Raw genomic sequence first — 22,957 nt, 5'->3', positions numbered from 1 at the left:
AACAAAATCGTATCACAAAGATTTGGCGGACCCCCTGTAGTAGCTCGGAGGACCCCCTAGGGGTCCCGGACCAACTGTTGAAGACCCCTGTTTTAGCGTATTGGAAAAACTACAGAGTGAAAAGTCTCCAGCTACAGGCTAGATCTTTATTTGGGTAATTTATGTTATATTAGAATAAGTATGGTGATATACTGTACGTGTTACCAAGGGTACACAGCACACCGGTCCTAAGTTGTGAGCCTTCTTCACCCTGAAGAAGGCAGCCTATAGTCTGTCCTAAACGTTGGTGTTTTCTGTCTCTGTGTGTGTTCATGATAAAAAATATTGGCATTGGCAGCTCCCAGTCTGTGGCTATATATACTCCTTTATTCTTCGATTTACTTTACGTAACACTCGGCCACATCACCCCGGATGAACCTGTCCTGTTGTGCCTCATGTTGTTTACCTCATTGCATACTGCTCATATGGTGTGTGTCCTGTGGTTTGCAGGCATGAGCGCATCCACACCAAGAAAGGCAGCCACATGAAGACAGAGAGCGCCTTTGATGAGGTGGACGACCTCGCCACCTTGGAATTTCTAGATGAGGTAAACGATAAAACATCGGCCTCTTATGGCTCTACAACAACTAACGTAGTCCACAGGTTCTGGATTTGTCTGGTGCACCACGGCTTGGTTTCTAATTTGGGCCCATATCTCAGGAGGTATAGTACCTTCCTTGAGTTCTGGGAACCCAGAACTCAGAACTCATACTGAAAATTGCAGATCTTACAAGCTGACAGCGCATCACAATGCGATCCGTAGTGAGCTTGTAGATCAGCTATTTTACCTTTTTTTTGTTATGAGATTCTTTTTCTGACGCGCCTCCCCCTTCAGGGATGGTTCTGGTTACTATGGAAACAATAAAACACCACAGAACTAAACGGGTTCTGGAAAAGCTTAAGGTTCTGGACGGTTCTGGGTTGCCCTCCGTAGTGGGAATGAGCCAGTGTTTAGATTCGAGCTATATCAACATACATTTTTCAGAAAACTATTAGGATTTAGAACAGTGGTATAGCAGATATACAAGCTCACAGCGCGTCACTTCGTGCCGCGCTGTGAGCTTGTACATCTGCTATTTTTGAACGTTCTTGAAAATGTTTGAATAATTTAGTTTTTTTTTTTTTTACACAAATCTTCTCTTCTGGGGGTCCCTGGAAACAAATCATATTCAGATGAGGGTCCGCTGCCAAATACATATCATTTTGGGGGTCCTCAAAACGAAAAAGTTTGAGAACTATATTTGTAGAATCGGCCTCAGGTCTAAATGATGTTAACGGAGCCCAGAGACCGGTCACAGAAATGTATTGGTTGGTTATCGCCAGTCTGGTCTAAACATACTTTACATGACACTGTGTCATTGTTGTGGTTTAATATGTATAACATCTCTCTGCAGCTCTAAATCCCTGATCAGAAACCAGCAAAATATATTTTGTGTTGTTTCCTTGATCCCTATGCTCAGAGGGATATAATGTGTGTAACTCAGAACAGATGTTATGGTGCTGTTTTTTAGTAACAACAACACATCACTCCCCACTGCCTTCTTCTCAAGGCCCTTGAGTTGGTTGGTCGGCCGTTCTTTCTTCTGCTGAATGAAATGAGTGACAAACGCACTGTGTTCTCGGTTTGTCCAAATCACACGTACTGTGGGGCGATTCATCAACGCTAAGCGTTCCTCTGACGTATTGACTGATACAACCAGGCTCACTTGCCAGCGGATATTTCCAGCCATCCTTCAAGATAGGAGGGAGCCAGTATACTGTCCTGTTGTTGATGCACCTGTCTGGGGACATTAATCACTTAAAGCCTATAGGCCTATACTTTATTCACCTCTAGGGCTGTGCTTCTCAAACTTTTTTCAAGTCATGGATCCCCAAATGTATATGTATTTGGCCATGGATCCCCCATTTGAAAAAAGTCTTGTGCCAGGGATCCCCAGAAGAGAATTTCAACATTATTAAAAATGTTAAAAACATTTTCGATATTTAAAGAAAAATAGCATACAGTACAGTATACGTACAAGCTCGTAGCACTGCACGAAGTGACGGGTTGTGAGCTTGTAAAAGCTATTTTTGAGTAGCCAACATAAATGGATGAAGTGGTTAAAATGATTGTTTTTAAATACTTTTGTAGTTAATATTAATGCTTGTTGTGCTTTTGGTGTTTTTATCTTTTCTTTCTCAGAATGTAGTGACAGAACAGCTTCAGAGTCGCTACAGAAGGGACCAGGTCTACACCTATGTTGGAGACATCCTCATTGCAGTTAACCCTTTCCACAAGATGGACATATATACACCTGAGGTCAGTGTATGTTTGTGTATTTCATGAAGGTGTGTTTGTGCACGCGCAAAATAAACGCATTATAAAAGGACAAGAAGTCCAAACTACAATGAAAATGCAATGCCGCATTTCGCCTCCTATACGGTGTGCTGTCTGCTTCAAATAACTTTATTGACATTGTCAACCAGTTTGTTAGACCCTCCAGAAAAAGCGATTATGTGCATAATATGAGAATCTGCGCATAACTACTCTATGCAGGGGTCACTTTTTTTCAAAAAAGGCGCAGCGCACAATTTGCGCTTATTTCCGCATATATCACATATTTAGCATATTTTGCATATATAGTTATTTAGCATATTATATTTAGCATATTTGTTATAGTTATGCGCAGATTCTGTGCATAACTATGCAGGGGTCACTTTTTTTCAAAAAGGGCGCAGCGCACAATTTGCGCTTATTTCCGCATATTTCCAATAACTAAGATTTGTAGGTACAATATATAGTAATAGTGCCTCAGTGCTCCATTTCTTAAACCGTTTATATGAAAAGTACAGCAACATGTCATGTTTCTCTCTAACTCCCATTGCAGTACTCCAAGACCTACATAGGAGCTAAACGCACATCCAATCCACCACACATCTTTGCTGTGGCTGATCTGGCCTACCAGTCTATGGTGTCATACAATGCTGATCAGGTGACGGGGTGTTCAGAATATATTGATCCATATGGTGGATGAGAGAGAAAACTAATTGCAAGTTCCTTTTTTTATTTTCTGATTTTGGCACTTCACAAGCCATAGAGTACCAAAGTCCTGACCTAACTCCCACTACCCCTGGGCCACGGAGTTAGTTTTTGTATTGGAATTCTTGTGTTATAATAGAAACGGTTAACAAATTAATTAATTTGAAATTGTTTTAGTAAAAGAAAAAAGATAATGGATTGTTTCAACATCACCACGATGAAATGTAATTACATTTTTACCAAAACATAGTTTTCATACCGCTGTGCTTTGGACAGAATAATTTGACAGTGTGGTCTATGGCCTAAGTCAATTAGGGTCTGTGACGTGAAAATGTTGCCTGGTTTAGATTAGTTTGTCTCTGTCGGTTGGAAACCTCATATCTCCAAAACTGTTACTTTTCACGATTCAAATTCAAAAACGGCAAAAGTAGCAGATCTACAAGCTCGAAACGCGTCGCTTCGTGCCGCGTTTTGAGCTTGTAGATCTGCTACTTTTGATGTTTATTTGTGACGCTGTAGTATGATCAAGTAGGGCGTCAATTTTCGAAAAAACACAAAAAGTTAGAACACAGAGATAACAGCTTTCTGCCCGACAGCAAAGAGTTATTATTACCGGTGGTCACAGTGAATCAGCAGCTGGACCCAGTCCAGTCTCTCTGCTTCATTTTGAGGGTTTAATTGTTTTTTTATATTGAATCTTTAATTGGTATTTACTTATTTAATTTCATACTACCTTTTTGTTATCTCGTCATCTATGTAAACAAGGTCTCATTCCCTCAGAGTATTGTCTGAGACATGAATACAAGGTTGACTGAATGAATGTTAGTCTTTGCAGTGTAAGGTGATAAGTGTTGAATGAATTAATAGATGGATTAATGTCTTTCCATGTACAGTGCATGGTGATTAGTGTTGAGTGAATGAATAATGAATGAATTAATGTGTTTCTATGTACAGTGTACTGTATGGTGAACAGTTTTTAATGAATGAATTCATTCATTTCCATGTACAGTGCATAGTGATCAGTGGAGAGAGTGGAGCAGGGAAGACAGAGAGCGCTCATCTGTTGGTACAGCAGCTCACCGTGCTTGGAAAGGTCAGTCTTCTATTAGAATCAGAGTTACTTTATTTGTAGGTATGTACTGTATGTACTGTACAATATGTACAGTAGAAGATTCACTGTTTGGACTTAGTCCAAAATGGGTTTGCAGTCAAATAAACTCTAATAACAATGCCTGAATGTTCAGAGAGTGCTTCTCTAGGTGCTGGTCACGAGTCACTGCTCTCTGATTATCAGAGTTAGAATAGAATTTGAAAAGAGGTTAATACAACCAAAGCACTATCGCTTGGAGTTTAAAGAACCTGTTGTTCACCTCCATGAACAGCGACTGTAACTATTGATTTAATCTTCAAAAGACAAGTAAATGGTAAAGGTCAGAATTGTACATTTTCAGGAACCACCACATTTTCATCCAATCAGAAACCCAATTATCAGCTTCAATTGTATAGTGTTCCAGTTTCCATGTTGTCTGCTCATTATGTTGTGTTTCATCACATCCAATTTACCTTGTTTATCCTCTGGATGAGTTCTCTCTCCTTGATTGGATGGAATTGGTCAAATAAATTGGTCCCGACCTGAAAACTGTGCTGTATATGTACCCTGGAAACCAGACCAATATGCCAGAGATTTTTTAAAAAAGAAGAAGAAATGGCTCATAATGGCACAGTAGCCATGCCAGGCTTCTGTATATGCTCATTATTTTAAGCAGATTAAAAAAAAAACATTTGTTTGATCCCTCTCCGGTTACTTACTGTATCTTATTAGTTTATTAACTCTATATATTCTATGTGCAGGTATATATGAATGCACAGTATGTACTGTATGTGGCTTGTTCAAAATCGGGCTGTATTATGAGTTGCTGGCTGGGTAATATACACTGGAATGTTTTCATTTTATTTTTTATTGACGTGTCTGATAATCCCATGTGGGATGGGTCAATAAATGTACTTACTTATCACAGATTGACTGTTGTGAATGGTTTTATTCAGGCCAATAACCGGACGCTCCAGGAGAAGATCCTGCTGGTGAACGGCCTGGTGGAGGCGTTTGGGAACGCCTGCACGGTGATCAACGACAACTCCAGCCGCTTCGGCAAATACCTGGAGATGAAGTTCACCAGCGGGGGCACTGTGGTGGGAGCTCAGATCTCTGAGTACCTCCTGGAGAAGTCCAGAGTCATCCACCAGGCTGGGTAAGTAGCACACACACAGAAAAATAATGGTTCTTAAATAATTATAAAAGGCTATATCGTTCCACAAAGAATCATCAACTACTAAAGAACCATTTGATCTAGTGAATAGTTCTTCTTGTTCCTCATCTAGTTCTAGATAACTTTTTTTTGTCAAAGTTCTTTGAGGAACATTTGAACTCTTAAACCATGTCTTAATAGGCAGATGTTCATAGTAAATAGGTGCTACGCTTCGTGAGCTTGAGATCTGCTATTTTCGACAAACACTACAAAAACAGTTCTACAATGGCAGTTTTAGAACTGCTATTTCCAACCAACCAAAAAGCTGTCCGGGCCGTGCATCTGCTATTTTTGAACATTTTTAAAAAATCTTGAAAGTGCTTGAAAAATGTTGAATCATTTTTAATTAATTAATTTCAAAACCTTTATAGATGGGGGGGGGGGGGGGGGGATACGTGGCTGTATACATATCAAATTGGGGGGTCAAAAAGTTTGACCCCCCATGTACTGATTTAGGAGGCATTTATAGAATCGGCCATATACTGTAGTATCCATGAATGACGTCGGAACAAGGCCTATTTTCTTAGCCTGTTGGCAAGGGATCAGTTCGTTATGGACTCTCTCTTTCTCTCTCTCTCTTTCTCTCTCTCTTCAACTGCATCAGCTTTCATTAATTTGCCTTCCTCCTGTAGTTCAGTGAATCTATCTTTTATTTTTTCATCGTCTCGAGGAGTACAGAGGTTCAAGTGGAAAGGGCCAAGTTCCTGTTTGATCAAAGATTGTTGCTCTGCAAAGTGTCTTGGATCTTCAAAGGGCAATTAAGGGCAGGCTGGAGTATTTCATTAGAAGGCAGAGAGAGACACAAAGGACTGAAAGGCTTGTATTGAACATCGAACACACCGTACAATGTTCTTGTTTCTGTAATGAATTTCCATTCCGGTCGGATATTCTGTCATCTGTAGAAGCACGTATTACGAACGACATGATGAACAAAGAGGGCCAGCCGCTTGATATTTTGTGATTTTCCTCCTCCAGACAGGAACCTATAATCTTGTACTAAAGGACTAAAATAGCAGCCTCTGGGTGTTCCTAAATAATACCTTTTTGGAGTATCTGACAAGAACAATTATGAATAATTTTGAACGCAACAAATGATTTTGAACTTTTGTTTTGTTGTTTATTTTTTTAAACTGGTATCGGATTGGTACTCGGTATCGACCGATATATGCACTCGGATTCGGTATCAGGAAGGAAAAGAATGGTATTGGTACATCTCTAGTTAATATTTTATCAGCACTAAACGGGTCACATGGCGAGTATGTTGAAAAATGTGTGAGCAATGAGGCCTAACATGGGTCAAAGTCGGGTCTTTGAGACGATAAAACCAAAATCTGCTCAACAGATTTAGGTCAGGGCTATAATATTGGGAGAGAATGCATTGACCGCCCCCTAAAATGATATTATTATTATTATAGTCGATTTCCATTGAGATCAAAAGAGAAACCGCCTGCACTGAATGTGAGATATTGTAGCGATCCATCACTGTATCTCTCCAATGTCACAAAGCAAATTACTTGGCAAATAATGGGATTCCAATAGTTTTCAGTCAGTTTGCGTGGACTGAATGTCCAATAATATAATAAAACGTAATAAAGGGCCCTTGATGATGTCATATGCCCATGTGTGGTCTAGCCCTATGGAATGTATGGATTGCATGTGCTAACTAAAAAACAACTTAATACTTCCTAAGGTTAATATGAGCATCAAATCAATATTTTAAATATGTTTTATTAGCACATGCATTCATTCCATTCTAGGGCTGGACCACACATGGACAAATGACATCATCAACTTGTGACAGGAGCAGTCCCTGTTGAGTGAAAGATTTACTGTTTCTAAAATAAATACAATATTAAAGGTAGGGTAAGTGATTTTCTTTGGTTAAAATAAGTGTTAAGTAGCTCTATATTCTGATAGTACTCATTGCTATAGAGTGTTTGTTCAGTAAAAGGAGTCTCCTTGTCTCTCCAGCTCTTTATAAAACAGAAAATGCATTTTCGTTTCAGTTTCATTTCCAATTTTATCCAATAAGGATAGAGAACTCAATCAGGATACAGATTAAACAAGTGAAATTGGAAGTGATGACACTAAGAAATGAGCAGACAAAATTGGAACCGGAACACTATAAAAATGAAGCTTAAAAATGGGTACTCTCTCCTGATTGGCTGAGCTTCTGACACCTACCGGAAAATGTATTTTCTGTTTATTAAAGAGCTGGAGAGACAGGGAGACTCCTGTTACTGAACAAACACTCTATAGCAATGATTACTATCACAATATAGTGCTTTAACCTTTTAACAAAAAATATCACTTACCCTACCTTTTAAAGGTGTTTTTTATTTCTAATTTTAGTTACATAGGGCAATTATTATGTATTAATTAAGGCATATAAGGCTTATTAGCCAGGGATCCTTTTAACAACAAATGCAGCACTGTTCTGCTCTGTGCAGCACTTAGTTTTGAAAAGCGCTATACAAATAAAAATTCATTATCCTTATCTTTACAGCGGCGAGAAGAACTTCCACATCTTCTACTACATCTACGCCGGCCTGGCGGACAGGAAGACGCTGGCCCACTACAAGCTCTCTGACAGCAAAACTCCTAAGTAGGTTTGACATTCATTTAACCCATTAAGACCGGGAACGCGTCTGTGTGTCCATTTTTTGATTTCTTTGGGCTATTCAAAAATAGCAGATATACAAGCTCATAGCGCGGCACCGAGTGCCGCGCTATGAGCTTGTAGATCTGCAATTTTGTGCAAATCTTTGAATGTATATATTGTTTAAAGCAAAAAAAATCTAAAATCTTTGCTTCCGGGAGTCCTTGGAACAAAATATTCTGAGATGGGGGTCCGCGACCAAATACATATCATTTTGGAGGTCCTTGACATGAAAAAAGTTGAGAACCACTGATATTATAGCAACATAAGTTTGAAAAAAAAAAAAATTAGGATTTAGAAGACATTTGTAGAATCCCCAGAAGCAAAGATTTGAGTTACAAATATTTGCTTTAAAAAAAATATATATATATATATATATTCAAAGATTTGCACAAATTTTCATGATTTTTCAAAAATAGCAGATCTACAAGCTCGTAGCGCGGCACTCGGTGCCGCGCTATGAGCTTGCAGATCTGCTATTTTTGAATAGCCAAAGAAATCTTAAAAATGACACAGATTCTTTCCCGGTCTTAAAGGGTTAACCTTCTTCTCAAACAGCGTTATTTCCTCCTCATGTATCAAACTCACTCCCCTATATACTCCCCGAGACCCCCACCTACACAACTTGACCTTGTTCCGTGTTTCCCTCATTCTGTCCTGCAGGTATCTGTGCAACAACGAGCACATTAAATTAGGGCCTGACATTGTAAGCAACGCCTTCTACAAGGAGCAGTTTGATGCAGTGGAACAGTGTTTCAAAGTCATCGGATTTACCCTGGAGGTACGTACCCAAGCCCTACACGGACATTTAATTACTGGTTGTAGAAGCTAAAAGAGGTTCTCTCTGCAGATATATAGGGCACCAAGCAGTATGTGCACACTCTAGTGTATGCACCTATAGTACCTGGATAAGTGCAAGTGCAAGTATTTAACCTGAACCTCTTAATCCATATAGAACGGGAACATTGTCATTGAACATGTCATTTTGAGATTTCTTTGGCTATTCAAAAATAGCAGATATACATGCTCAAATACACGCTCAAATATGAGCTTGTAGATCTGCTATTTTTGAAAAATCGTGAAAATTTGTGCAAATCTTTGAATATATGTATATTTTTAAAGCAAACATGTGTAACTCAAATCTTTGCTTCTGGGGGGTCCTGGAACAAAACATTTTGAGATGGGGGTCCGCAGCCAAATGCATATCTAAAAATGTTTTCTAAATCCTAACAGAATGTTGCTACATCAGTGGTCCTGATTTTTTTCGGGGGTCCTTGAACTTTTTCAAGGACCCCCAAAAATATGTATTTGGTCGCGGACCCCCATCTCAAAATATTTTATTCCAGGGACCCCCAGAAGAGTTATTTTCTTTTTTAAATATATTGAAAGATTTGCACACATTTTCACGTAATTTTTTTTTGTGCTGATCTACAAGCTCGGCACCTTGTGCCGCGCTATGAGCTTGTTTATCTGCTATTTTTGAATAGCCAAAGAAATCTAAAATGACACAGATGATTTCCTGGTCTTAATGGATTAAAGTAAAGAAATCAAGTTTTAAAAACTACTATGAATGCATGGCGGCTTGCTGCTACGATATGCTATACGGGAACATGTGGCCTGTTCACCACATCTCGGAGGCTAGTGGAGCCCAGAGAACTGATTGCCTTTGGGACCCACACGTCAATAGCACTTATCCTGTAATGAATCACTTGGCAGTGCTGTGCTGCTGGAGCTGACTCCTAATATTACACTTCTGGACTGGAAGTTATTCAAATTGCAAAGCACATCTTAAAGTGTACAACTGGTGGTGATTTAATTGATTTGGAAGCAGCATGCTATAAAGCTTTTGAGACAGAAGTTACCCATTATGTTAGCATAGAGGTTGCCAGCGTTCAGTCCCCGGCATTGACATTCTCTGTACAATATAATACAAAATAAGACATGACATTACATGTATCAGGATGATAAGACCAGTCGAACAGACAGATTTGCCACTTGAATATCTCTGCTGTCAGAAACCAACTAAACTCCCCACAAAAAGTTCAGAAACTTAACATCGGTCGATTATATCTCCCCTTTAATGATACCAATCGATATTGTGTTTTATATCATTTTTATCGTTGATTAGTCACCTTTACAACGAGGTACAGCGTGTAAAGATCGGGCATTTGTGGAATGAACAACCCAGCTAAACGTGTGGGTAGCGCCTCCAAAAAAAATAGCCAAAATATCCCAATATGCTTCTGTTGGTAATCACTCTTGTAACACCAGCTTCACTTGCCCTATTGCATGGCATCTTTCCATGGGAGCAGTGTTACTGCTTGGAGCATACACAAACTCAACAAAGTTGCAAAACCCATGCTCAGGTGCCAGTCACACACCTGTGACTGGTTTTGAGCGACCTGCCAGGAAGTTAAGTTTCCAAACTTTTTGTGGTCAGTTATGTCCAAAATATTAACTTGTCAGGAAATGGAAAGAAAAGTGTTTTTAAAACAACACAACACTGCCTCATCAGACTTTATACATTGTCAGATACTTGAATGTGTTCTTATTATCATCACTTTACCCAAATACAACTCAAGTGGAGTTGGGAGGTTTTTGACCATTAATTAATGTGGAAATAGTTGTTTTGTCCATCATTGATTATTAGAATGACGAAATCAGACGGAGAAATAAACTGAGTTTGAGTTGGATGGTTTGACCGACAGTTTGAGGATCCAATGGAGTTAGGAGGTTTAGTCAGAAGCGCTTTTTAATACTTTTCTTTGGTTCAATATTTGTAAAGCCCACACACAGACATAAAGGGTGTTCAATAGCACTGATTTATTGAAGAAGAAGTTGAAAAACTGAGATAGCTGGTGTGCCCGATAGCGACAATATGCTACTGGTGACAAGATACTGTATAGTATTTATGTCCCTATAAATCAATACTACAGTACTGTAGCTGCTGGGGTACCCAGCGTTGCCCAGGTTATTGCGTTGGGGTGAAATAAGGTGAAACAGGGTGATGTATTGTCCCCACACATTGTCAGAGACTCGGAGGCCAGTCTATGATGTACAGTGGTACAGACAGACAGACAAACAGACAGACAGACAGACAGACAACTTCAATATTATTATTATTATTATTATTATTATTATTATTATTATTATTATTATTATATGTCAAAGAAGATACAAACTATTGTTTTAGTCATCAAGCCTAGGCATCACACTACAGTATCTGGTGTCACCTGTAGTGATTTAATACAGTAGCTCTCTACACTGCAGAGAGCTACTGTACAGCGGTCTTCAACAGGGGGTCCTCAGTTACAGTGGGAGGGGGGGGGGGGCTCCAAATCTTTGTGATAGGATTTTTTTTTAACATTATGCCACTTGAACCCTACCATCCCTGTTCTAATCTGAGGGGAATATTGGCTGAAAATAGCTGATCTACAAGCTCACAACGCAGACGCTTGTAGATCGGCTATTTTCGGCAAAGAGGTTTGATGTAGAGGGAAAAAGTGGCAAAAAACATGAACTTACACACAACACTGATAGTCAATGAAGTTATCTATGTATGAAAAAGTTTGCAACACAATTATACAATATGTAGTGGGGGTCCTTGCTTCATCTCTCTCTCAGCTAAGGGGTCCTTGGCCTGAAAAACGTTGAAGACCCCTGGATCTACAGTAAATTATGTCCTTCTGTCCCCACAGGAGCTGGGCAGTGTGTACGGCACCCTGGCAGCCATCCTCAACATAGGAGATGTAGAATTCACTCCGGTCGCCACGGACCACCAGACCGACAAGAGCGATATCTCCAACAGCTCTGTGCTGGAGAACGGTGAGACCCACATGGTTTACTTTGAGTAAATATACTTAGTTACTTACTTACTTACTTTACACCACTGGTTACATTACATTTTCCCCTTAACCCATTAAGACCGGGAACGCACATGCTCATAGCGCATAGAGCTTGTAGATCTGCTATTTTTTTTTTTAATATTGAAAATTTTTGCAAATCTTTATATACAGTATATGTTTTTTAAGCGAACATTTGTAACTCAAATCTTTGCTTCTGGGGGTCCCTGGGACAAAACATTTTGAGATGGGGGTCCTTGGGACAAAACATTTTGAGATGGGGGTCCGCGGCCAAATACATATCTAAAAATGTTTTCTAAATCCTAACAGTATGTTTCTATATCAGTGGTGCTCCAACGTTTTCATGTCAAGTACATCCAAAATGATATGTATTTGGCCGCGGACCCCCATCTCAAAATATGTTGTTCCAGGGACCCCCAGAAGCATAGAGTTACAAATGTTCGCATTGAAACATATACATATATATATTCAAAGATTTGCACACATTTTCATGATTTCTTTTTAAGAAAATAGCAGATCTACAAGCTGCTATTTTTGAATAGCCAAATAAATCTTAAAATGACACAGATGCGTTCCCGGTCTTAATAGATTAACATGGAAGTCTTGTCAGCGAGGCAGTTTTTCCAGAGTCTGTCTAGACAGGGGGGTTATCTGCTGGATGTGATGGATGAGGAAGAGGAATACAGTACAGTGCCTGCTGGACCCAGACGCTGCAGCTAGGCCTCTCTCTACTAGATATCATGCTTTTTTCACTGACCGCCAAACTAGCCTGTGTGTTATCTCTCTCTTTCCATGAATAATGGAGTAATTTCTGTCTGTTTGTCAAAAGACTGGCTGTATACATATTTGTGTGTTTTATGTTCGTATGTAATACACTGAACGCACAATGAGTAATGGCTGCACATTCATCATCGGTGACATGAATACGTATTTTTTTTGTGCCCAGTGGTGTAAAGTAACTAAGTACAAGTACTCAAGTACTGTACTTAAGCACAATTTTTAGGTATTTTTTACTTTACTGGAGTCCAATTTTCAGTACTTTTACTTCTACTCAACTACATCTCAGATCCAAATATTGTACTTTTACTCCACTACATTTATTTGAAAACTCTAGTTACTTTGTAGATTTTGATTATTATAACAAAACATACATTAACCATTTCAGCCCTATATACCTTTCGTCCATTCGAAAATAGCAGATCTACAAGCTCACAATGCGTCGCGATGTGACGCATTGTGAGCTTGTAGATCTGCTATTTTCAAAAGATTTTTATACATTTGAAAACTTGGGAAATGGGACATTCCGTATAATGAGTACTTTTACTTTTGATACCAATATGTTTGTACTTTGTTATGTTTGTACTCAAGTAAATTTTAATTTTGTACTTGTAACGAGTACTTCTACATTGCAGTATTGATACTTTTACTTAAGTGAAAAATGTGAGTACTTTTTCCACCACTGCTTATTGCCCTCTAGCGGCGTCCCTGCTGTGCATCCGCTCCGAGGAGCTCCAGGAGGCCTTGACCTCCCACTGCGTGGTGGCGCGGGGCGAGACCATCGTGCGGCCCAACACGGTGGAGAAGGCGGCGGAGGTGAGGGACGCCATGAGCAAGGCCCTGTACGGACGCCTGTTCAACTGGATCGTCAACCGCATCAACTCCCTGCTGCGGCCCGACAGCCAGCCGGGGTGAGATGATAAAAACTGTAAACTTGTCGCCTCACAGCTAGAAGGTTCTGGGTTCGATTCCCCCCGGGGACGCTGTGGGCGCTGGGGGCGTGTCCTCTCCTCTGCGTCATCAGTGCCCATACCCTAGGTGGGGTTGGCGAAAGGGCCATTCTGTCTGGAGTTTGCATGTTCTCCCCGTGTCTCCTAGGGTAGCTACCCTCACAAAAAACATGCGGTAATCCTGGTCTCTATACTGCCTCCCTCTGGTCAGCCAGGGCACCTGATGGAGGGGAAAGGAACTGGTTGGAATAACGTGTTCCTTCCATGCGCTACATCCTACCGGGGAAACTCCCCCCTGTCGGGTGATAAGAAGCGGCCTGCTCACTCCTCATGCATTGAAGGAGGCGTGAGCTCAGTTCTGGGCTCTCCCCAGGCTGGCAGAGGGAGAGTAGTGTCCAGGATTACATAGGCAATTGACACTGGGTGAAAAATGGGTTACAAAATCGTGGGATAAAAAATATAGAAAAAAATTAGAAAAGATAAAAAAATGTCACAGGCTGACTAAATAAGCGATTTAAATGGTTGTTTCAACCCGTAGCTTACATTTTACTTTCCGACTATTTTGCAAACAACTGCCAGCGTCTCAGAAGCGTGCCCTTTTAGCAAGGCACCGAAACCCGACCTGCTCACTTATTTCAAGGCACTCTGGACAGCCATAACACACCTATACTCATTCATGTGACTTATGTAGGTCTCAAAGGTCTTTGATGACATTTAACCTTGTCGAGTCATTTTTAGGAGGATCAATATCTATATATCTTCCGTTACTTTAACATTTGTACTCCTTCTCCTCTCTCTCCTCTACCAGAGAGGACGACAAGGAAGACGAGGAGCTGAACATCGGCATCCTGGACATCTTTGGGTTTGAGAACTTCAAGAAGAACTCCTTTGAGCAGCTCTGCATCAACATAGCCAACGAGCAGATCCAGTTCTACTTCAATCAACACATCTTTGCATGGGAGCAGGTACAGTACAACATACTGGTCACACCCTCAGCCAGTGGTGGAAAGTAACTAAGTACATGTACTCAAGTATTTTTTTTTGGTAATTTTACTTTAGTGGAGTATTTCCAATGTTAAATACTTTTACTTCTACTCCACTACATCTCAGAGAAAAATATTGTACTTTTTACTCCACTACAATTATTTGAAAACTTTAGTTACTAGTTACTTTGTAGATTTAGATTATTGTTACAAAACATACATTAACCACTATTTAAACTTTGGTTATTTGAAAATAGCCGATCTACAAGCTCACAACGTGTTGCATCGCGATGCGTTGTGAGCTTGTAGATCTGCTATTTTCAAACGCTTTTAATACATTTTATACATTATGATACCTTGTGGACATTCTGCATAATGTGTACTTTTCCTTTTGGTACTTTAATCATATTTTGATGCCATTACTTTTGTACTTTAGTGTTTCTGCATTGTTTCTGCATTGCAGTATTGATACTTTTACTTGTATCTTTTAAGTAAAACAAATGGAGTACTTTTTCCACCACTGATTGTCTGTCACCTCATGGTTCAGGAGGTTGAATAATGTCGGCGTCTTTATTTGTGGCAGATTGGGCTGTACACATGCCACGGCACGCAATTCCCCCTCTTATAGGCTCTCGTGGGGGTGTTTTTGCCCCCCTAAGGGCTCAGAACAGTTTGCTCATGTTAAATGATTTGGTCTCCCCCGTGGAGAGGCGCCATAAATCATCCCCAACGAGGGTCAATTAGGAATCGGAGACGGTTAGTACAGGAGCTAATCTCACTCTGGGGCGCTGTTGGCGCTAGGCCCAGAAATATAGTTTGTCCTGACGCTCTGCAATGTATGCAGTCAGTGCCTTGAGGGGCTTGTGATGTGCAAAGTGTTTTCATATCCATCAAATGACCCCCAAGTAATAATCCAAGTCAACCGTGTGAAATGGAAATATAATATACTACAGCTTGGCTCTGCAGACCTAACTGTCACTGAACAAAAATGTGTTCTGCAAAATCTGCTCATGAATAGAATAATGTGAGTCTGTAATGTCAGTCAATAATGTCAATCTCTTCCCTGTATTGAAATGTTTTTCCTGTATTATTAATGCGATCGCGTGCATGTACTTAACTTAATTTTGCTGACTCATGGTAGGAGCATTCAGAGTCAGTCGACCTCCATGAGATCAGGGTTATTGCTCATCATAAAGAACAGTATGGAGCCCATTGTGCGCCCTCCAGCCAAGATGTATATGAAGGGAGGAGGGGGAGAGAGGGGGGAGGGGTAATGCACTGGCAGCAAGGCAGTTATGAGACAATAACCACATGACAGGGGGGGGGGTTGCTACAGCCTGATGCAGAGTGGAGGGCCGTGTACCACCCTGAATGACATTATTTTTCCACAACTGACTTGCTCACATTGCAAAAAAATCTTCTGTGTTTCTCATTCATTCATTCATTCAATATAGCAGCTGTAACTATCTATATCTCCCAAATGGTAAATGGTGCATTTATATAGAGCTTTTATCCAAAACGCTTTATTCACCCATTCACACACACATTCATACACCGATGGAGGAGGAAAACCATGCAAGGCACCAACCTGCTCATCGGGAGCAATTAGGGGTTCAGCGTCTTGCTCAAGGACACTTCCACAGTAACTCTGGAGGAGCCCGGGATCGAACATCCGGCCACTTTACCAGCCACTTCACCTGTGAGCCACTGCCGCCCTGACCCAGCTGTCGATAATTACAAACCAAAATTGTTTTCGTACTTGCATGAATTTGAGGAATTTGTGCACTGATATATTCTCAGATGTGAACACATTCTGCACTCATGTGTTTCATCATGCTCTGGTTAAAAGGGTTCTAGAGACTGAATGTACCCCCTCCTACATCATTATGAGAAACACTTCAGCTTAAAGAGCAAAGCTGTCAGCTGCTTCCTGGTGGTAGTAGCTCTACTCCAAGCAAAGCCCCCTCGTAAAGTAAAAGTATCAATACTGCAATGTAAAAGTACTCTGTTACAAGTGAAAGTCTGGAATTCAAAATTGACTTGAGTAAAAGTACAAAAGTATTAGTATCAAGATTAAATTAAAGTACCAAAATCATTATGCAGAATGTCCCATTTCAAGTTTTCAAATGTATAAAAATCTTTTGAAAATAGCAGATCTACAAGCTCACAATGCGTTGCATCACGACGCATTGTGAGCTTGTAGATCTGCTATTTTCAAATGGCCGAAATGTAGGGCTGAAGTGGTTAATGTATGTTTTGTAATAATAATCAAAATCTACAAAGTAACTAGTAACTAAAGTTCAAATAATTGTAGTGGAGTAAAAGTACAATATTTGCCTCTGAGATGTAGTGGAGTAGAAGTAAATATACTTAGTTACTTTACACCACTGCTTACAACCACTACAGTGCTGCTATACAGTACTAATAAAGTACTGTAGCAGCACTGGTAGTACAAGTACTACTTGTACAAACGGTCACATGTCTTCTCTCTACGCCCTGCAGGAGGAGTACCTCATCGAGGAGGTGGACGCCCGCATGATAGAGTACGAGGACAACCGCCCCCTGCTGGACATGTTCCTCCAGAAGCCCATGGGCATGCTCTCCCTCCTGGACGAGGAGAGTCGCTTCCCACAGGCCACTGACCAGACACTCGTAGGCAAGTGTCATAATATTTGGGATTTATATAGTGCTTTTTTAAGCACTAAATCTACTTAATTATCGACCTTTGATTTGAATCCTGAAAAATAACAGTTCTGGACATGATTATGAGGTTTCCACCCGACAGACAATATTGATTAAATGCAATTTTTTATATGTGAATGCTTATAACTATAATTATACCATGGTATAATGCATTATAGACACAGGCTTCATAGAAAGTGTTACTTATTTCTCCTTTAGGACCAAATTTCACAACTAAAAAGGTGTAGTTTCCATCGTGGCTAATTTGATAGATAAAACACGATGGTCCTCATTCAGCATTTATAATAGCATGTACAAATGTTTTATGTAAGATTGTTCACTCATGAGCTCTTTCTTTTTCCATAGACAAGTTTGAAGACAACCTCAAGACCAAACACTTCTGGAGACCAAAGAGGGTGGATCTTGGTTTCGGCATTCAACACTACGCTGGAAAGGTAAATACAAGGCTATAGGGCATAGCGGTGGCCAAAATTATGAATCGTGGTTTAACATAGTGGTGTGTTAATGCGTTATTAATGCGCTAATTGCCCTAATTGGGAATTTGCTGTATAGAAATATTTGTACTTTTAACTACTCTCAGGTGATTTACAACGCTGCAGGCTTCCTGGCCAAGAATAGAGACACCCTGCCAGCTGACATTGTTCTCCTGCTGAGGTCATCAGAAAACACCCTCATTCAGAAGCTGGTCACCCATCCTCTCACCAAAACAGGTACGGTGGAAGCTACACAGAGCAGGGGTCTTCGAAAGGGGTCCTCGGAGTTACTTCAGGGGGGGCCACAACATCTTCTGTGTGATAGGACCTTTTTTCTTTCTTTTCTTACACTTGAACCACTTGAACCCTATAGCATCCCTATTCTAAAGGGAACATTAGCCGAAAATAGCAGATCTACAAGATCTAGGTTAACTCTTTGACTGCGGACGACGCGATAACGCGTCAAGTGCTACTTTGTCCAGTTGGCCGTCGACGCGTTCGACGCGCTTGACGCGCGTTCATTGTTTAATCTCTGATTGCGCTATGCTGCTTAATATTCAATGTTATTCTCGAGTTCCACTTACTTCACGGACATCTGCATCCGGTTTCATGGCCTGGATTCCGTTTCCGGTTTTTGATTTTTTTCCCCAGTCATTTTCGTCCAAAATAGGTAAATAAACGGGTTTTCACACGGTATAACGGACAAACGGACAGGTTCTCTTCTATAATCTATGGTCTGGGTGATGATCAGTCATCGCCGTCGTGTATCACATCGTAATTTTCGCCGATCAAAACAATCTGGGACGACGTCACGTCCGTTTTCATGTTTTTCCTTGTCTAATCTATCAAGAAGGGTGAGAGAGACCCAACGACATGATCAAGCTGTCATGTGCTGCTCTCTAGTGGCGGATTTGTGCTGGGTCTTTAAATTGTGTCCCCTTAAATTATTTTCATGAGAAAAATTCAAAATATAAAAATAAAAAAACACGAAAATTGCTGGCACTGGGGGAGTACTTTATGAAAATACTCTGGCAGTCAAAGAGTTAATGCATTAGATCATACACTGAAAAGCCATTTTAAGTGTTACTACTACATTTTTTTCCCCAACTACCAGTCTGTCACAGATTTGCTCCCAGCTTTGTGTCTTTTATTTTTTGTATTTTTAGGACTGGTGTATGAGTTCTCATACATGATCCTTTCTGTGTTTCTTTCACAGGCAACCTTGCCAACACCAAGGGCAAAGGTGTAAACACCCTGCGCCACTCGAACCCTACACGCACCATCAACATCACCAAGGTAATGTTAACACTCTTCTACAGGTTTCCCTTTTACAAGTACTACGGATTTCTCTGTCTGGCTCTTTTAAAGGGATATTTCACTTTCAAACATGTTTGGGGTCATTTTATGATTGATTCAGTATTTACATATTTGATATCAATTTAATCAGACACGCCCTCTTCCTATACAAACCCATTGTAATTTCAAACTCCATTTTAACCATGTTAGATTCATTGATAACTTATGTCCTTGGTTCTGGTGACTGATATCGGCTATAATAACTATCTAAATACTGAATCAAGCTACTTAAAAGCTGTCTAGGGTGAAACACAAAAGCCTGAGTAGATGTTAAAATGACCACAAACAAGTTTGACAGTTAAATATCCCTTCAGTCACGCTAAGTTCTCCGTTATTGACCATTTAAGCTCTACATTTTTTAACGTTTCCCCTTTCATCCTCTCTTTCTCTCTCTGATTTCCCCCTGCTCATTAACCCCAAAGTTGGGAGGGCTTCCTTTATACAGTTCTCTGTCACTCACTGAGGTAAAGGAGACAGTATATTGTAATCTGTATCCATTCATTTCCATGTTCTCAGTGCTTTGTGTTGTGAATATATGTGGTATTAGCTATATGCATACCTCTATGGTTTGTGTTTAACCCATTAAGACATGAGGCCCATTCTACAAATGCCTTCTAAATCAGTAGTAAACTTTTTTCGTGCCAAGGACCCCTAGAAAGCTAACTTTCTACTGGCTTGGATTCCCCATCGATGATGTCACTGGTAGGCGGGTTTCTGAAATGTGAAATGGCACAGACCTAGTTGACAAAAATGGTACCGTTTTATCATGAGCATTAGTGAGGACCAAATTATATGAAGATAGGTTGAAAATCAGTAAGTCGTCCTTTAAATCTCCATCATGTTTTGCGATCAACATAAGATGTTAACCCGGACATATGTTTCTCCTAGTTGTCAAGATTAATAATACGTCTCTTTCTTTAAACCTAAGTGTGTGAGACCGCTGTGTTTTAGCTAAATTGTCACACAGCACACAGTCCCACTGGGATGCCACGTTTATGACTTCAGGCAATTTGTTCCCCTAAAAGCAATTGACAATAGACACAAGCTGCTTTTTTATTTTTTGATGAGTTCATGAATCTATTAGCATTAATCTGCATATTTTTGAATGTTGCCTGGGAAATTTAAGCCCATCAAAGGATTTCTTCTTAAGAAGTCACTCTGTTGGATTAAACTGTATGTGTAGCTGTTAGTTGCTTTTAGTGCCGTTCACTATATTTGCTGTGCGCTGTACTATGTACTTTGCAAATGTTTGTTATGCCATATATTTATTTACGTGAATAAATACACTACTTCATCATACAACAGTGTCATACAAAAGTAGTTAAAAAAAAGCACATCTACAAGCTCACAAGCTCACGCGTTATGAGCTTGTAGATCGGCTATTTTCACTATTTTAAAATGTTTTTAAAATAATAATTAAAAAAGCAATGGTTTTGGACATTCAAGGTTTCCACCCAACAGCAACTGTATAGAATGTGTGTATCCAATGTATCCAATGTCAAGATTAATATTAGCTACTGTACGACCAACATTAGCATACATTTGCATAATTAATTTCCCTTATACTACAGTTTGCTCTGCCAGTATTTCATACATGTCACAGATCTTCAGTAATAATGAATTTGTTTGAGGCTACAGTATTTGAAGTGATGTGATCTGAACAAGTTGCAATTATCCTCTCGATTTGGCCCGCTCTTTTCATTTATGCCTTTTTCACAACATCTCTTTCACAGCCTACTCGGAAATTAATGCTCAGAACTGGGAAAAAACCCTTGCCTGTCGTGCCTGTTCATGACACAGCACCAATGATGGTGATTTCACCCCTTCAATCCGGGAAAGCCTCTGTGTCATTTTAGATTTTAGCTACCTATAGCACATTGGTGGTCCGGGGACCCCCAGGGGTCCTTGGGTGTGGGGGTCCCCAGCAAAAGTAGTTTTATGGCATCACAATCATTTTAAGCATGCACTTTAACCATCATGTATGCAACCATAATTGCGTAATAATTATAGCCCAACCCATTCTCATTTCATAATGTTCATAATTAGCGAGCCCAAGACAATTACTGTCATGGGTTTGGATAGTTGTTATTGTGTAATTGCTTGCCTCTGAAAAGCACACATTGTGATGAACAAAACAGAAAGGCATATTGGTTTACTGGCAATGAGAAAGGAGTACATTTGAGTGAGTTTTCCCCCACATAAAAAAAACCCTACATAAGAAACTTTTGGTTGGAAAATTGTTTTTTTGTGTTATTAAGACCTCCTCTCATGCTCTTTTCCCAGATGGCCTATTGGGCATAGTTTAATAATGTTGTATAATAATAATAATTCCTCAGATTGTAGAATTGTATATAGACTTCCATATACATGTACCTGTGTGTGTGTGTGTGTGTGTGTGTGTGTGTGTGTGGGTGTGGGGGTGTGTGTGTGTGTGTGTGTGTGTGTGTGTGTGTGTGTGTGTACACACACACACACACACACACACACACACACACACACACACACTAGAGGTTTTGTCAGGCGGCCCTCACACCTCCGTCACACCGCCGATCCGACCAATATGTCTGAGTCATAGTGTCGGGGGCTTTGTCAGAGTATCTGTTGTAATTGTCTGTCTGTGTCCCTTTTGCCCATATGAAGATTCCTGATGTCATCAGTATATGCCCATATATGGGCATGCCCCCTTTTGTGCCCATATATGGAGCTGACTCATGGTTTGTTTATGTTTATGTTGTCATTGTGACGTGGCTGTGATTTGTTTAGGTTGTCATAGTGACGTGGCCGTGATTTGTTTATGGCTGAGTCAGAATGCCGTCAGAGGTCCCACGCCCACCCACCTTCCCATTAGCAAGTTTTAATGTAGGACATATACTATCCCCATAAGAGTCCAATGTAACTAATGTCTATAATGTTTTATGACCAGTGTAAGTGTTTGTTTGTCCACCAGGGTGATCCTGGAGAGACATCCTCACATCCCAGAGCAACCACCAACATGAGAACACAGACAGTAGCCTCCTACTTCAGAGTAAGTGTATTTCTTCCTACTTCAGAGTAAGTGTCTTTCCTACTTCAGAGTAAGTGTCTGTCTGCCTTTCCTTCCTACTTCAGAACTTTTTATGCTGTTCAAAAATAATTTCTGTTTAATTATATTTGAACCATAGCTCTTTGACTTCAGCTGTCAATCCAACAGCTGACTTCCCTCATGGACTTTGACTTCTACACTACTCTCTGTGTCAGCATATATTCTGTCCTAAGTGATACTATACATGGACGTTCTTAACTTAACTAGTCAGAATTACTATGGTACTGTCACTTAGTTTAGCAAATATCCTTATATGACCATTTAGGATAACATCTCTGAGGTGTTCAAGATGACACCTCAGGAGTTGTTTCTCTGCTCGAATATTCTTCAATAAATTGTCAACACTTCACCCTGACTGGATATTAATATTTTCCATAATATCTTTCCTTGCTAGTTATCGGTTACTTACTCTGATTTTGTGATTATGTAACCAATACGGTTTACAATTACAAATCCAATTATTGCACTTTTAACAATATTACAGTCCCCTGCAGTGTGATTTTCTTTGTCTGTCTGTTAGTACTCTCTGATGGACCTGCTGTCCAAGATGGTGGCAGGACAGCCCCAGTTTGTGCGCTGCATCAAGCCCAACAACGACCGACACGCCAACAAGTTTGACCGAGAGAAGGTCCTGGTGCAGCTGCGCTACACCGGAGTCCTGGAGACGGCCAAGATCAGACGGCAGGGCTTCTCTCACCGCATCCTGTTTCACAACTTCATCAAGAGGTCAGCAGCACTGTATCTCAT

General features: G+C 40.2%; 1 protein-coding gene across 1 annotated transcript in view; it reads left to right on the top strand.

Annotated features, from left to right (window-relative positions):
• myo3a (myosin IIIA) overlaps positions 1 to 22,957 on the top strand; it is a gene marked incomplete at its 5' end in the record, with an annotated part of 52,756 nt that overhangs the window by 8,363 nt on the left and 21,436 nt on the right. Inside the window, 16 exons of the mRNA XM_080418341.1 lie at positions 490 to 586; positions 2,222 to 2,338; positions 2,907 to 3,011; positions 4,068 to 4,151; positions 5,105 to 5,307; positions 7,871 to 7,969; positions 8,687 to 8,804; positions 11,722 to 11,848; positions 13,364 to 13,574; positions 14,422 to 14,578; positions 17,099 to 17,252; positions 17,645 to 17,733; positions 17,880 to 18,009; positions 18,989 to 19,068; positions 22,076 to 22,153; positions 22,731 to 22,936. Of these exons, the coding sequence (XP_080274467.1) occupies positions 490 to 586; positions 2,222 to 2,338; positions 2,907 to 3,011; positions 4,068 to 4,151; positions 5,105 to 5,307; positions 7,871 to 7,969; positions 8,687 to 8,804; positions 11,722 to 11,848; positions 13,364 to 13,574; positions 14,422 to 14,578; positions 17,099 to 17,252; positions 17,645 to 17,733; positions 17,880 to 18,009; positions 18,989 to 19,068; positions 22,076 to 22,153; positions 22,731 to 22,936 (2,055 nt within the window). The remainder of the gene's footprint in view (positions 1 to 489; positions 587 to 2,221; positions 2,339 to 2,906; positions 3,012 to 4,067; positions 4,152 to 5,104; positions 5,308 to 7,870; positions 7,970 to 8,686; positions 8,805 to 11,721; positions 11,849 to 13,363; positions 13,575 to 14,421; positions 14,579 to 17,098; positions 17,253 to 17,644; positions 17,734 to 17,879; positions 18,010 to 18,988; positions 19,069 to 22,075; positions 22,154 to 22,730; positions 22,937 to 22,957) is intronic.

Source organism: Gymnoscopelus braueri (genome assembly GCF_963280865.1).
Source record: "Gymnoscopelus braueri genome assembly, chromosome: 21".
NCBI lineage: Eukaryota > Metazoa > Chordata > Actinopteri > Myctophiformes > Myctophidae > Gymnoscopelus > Gymnoscopelus braueri.
The sequence above is the reverse complement of the archived record's forward strand: the minus strand, read 5'-3'. Positions and strand labels throughout refer to the sequence as shown.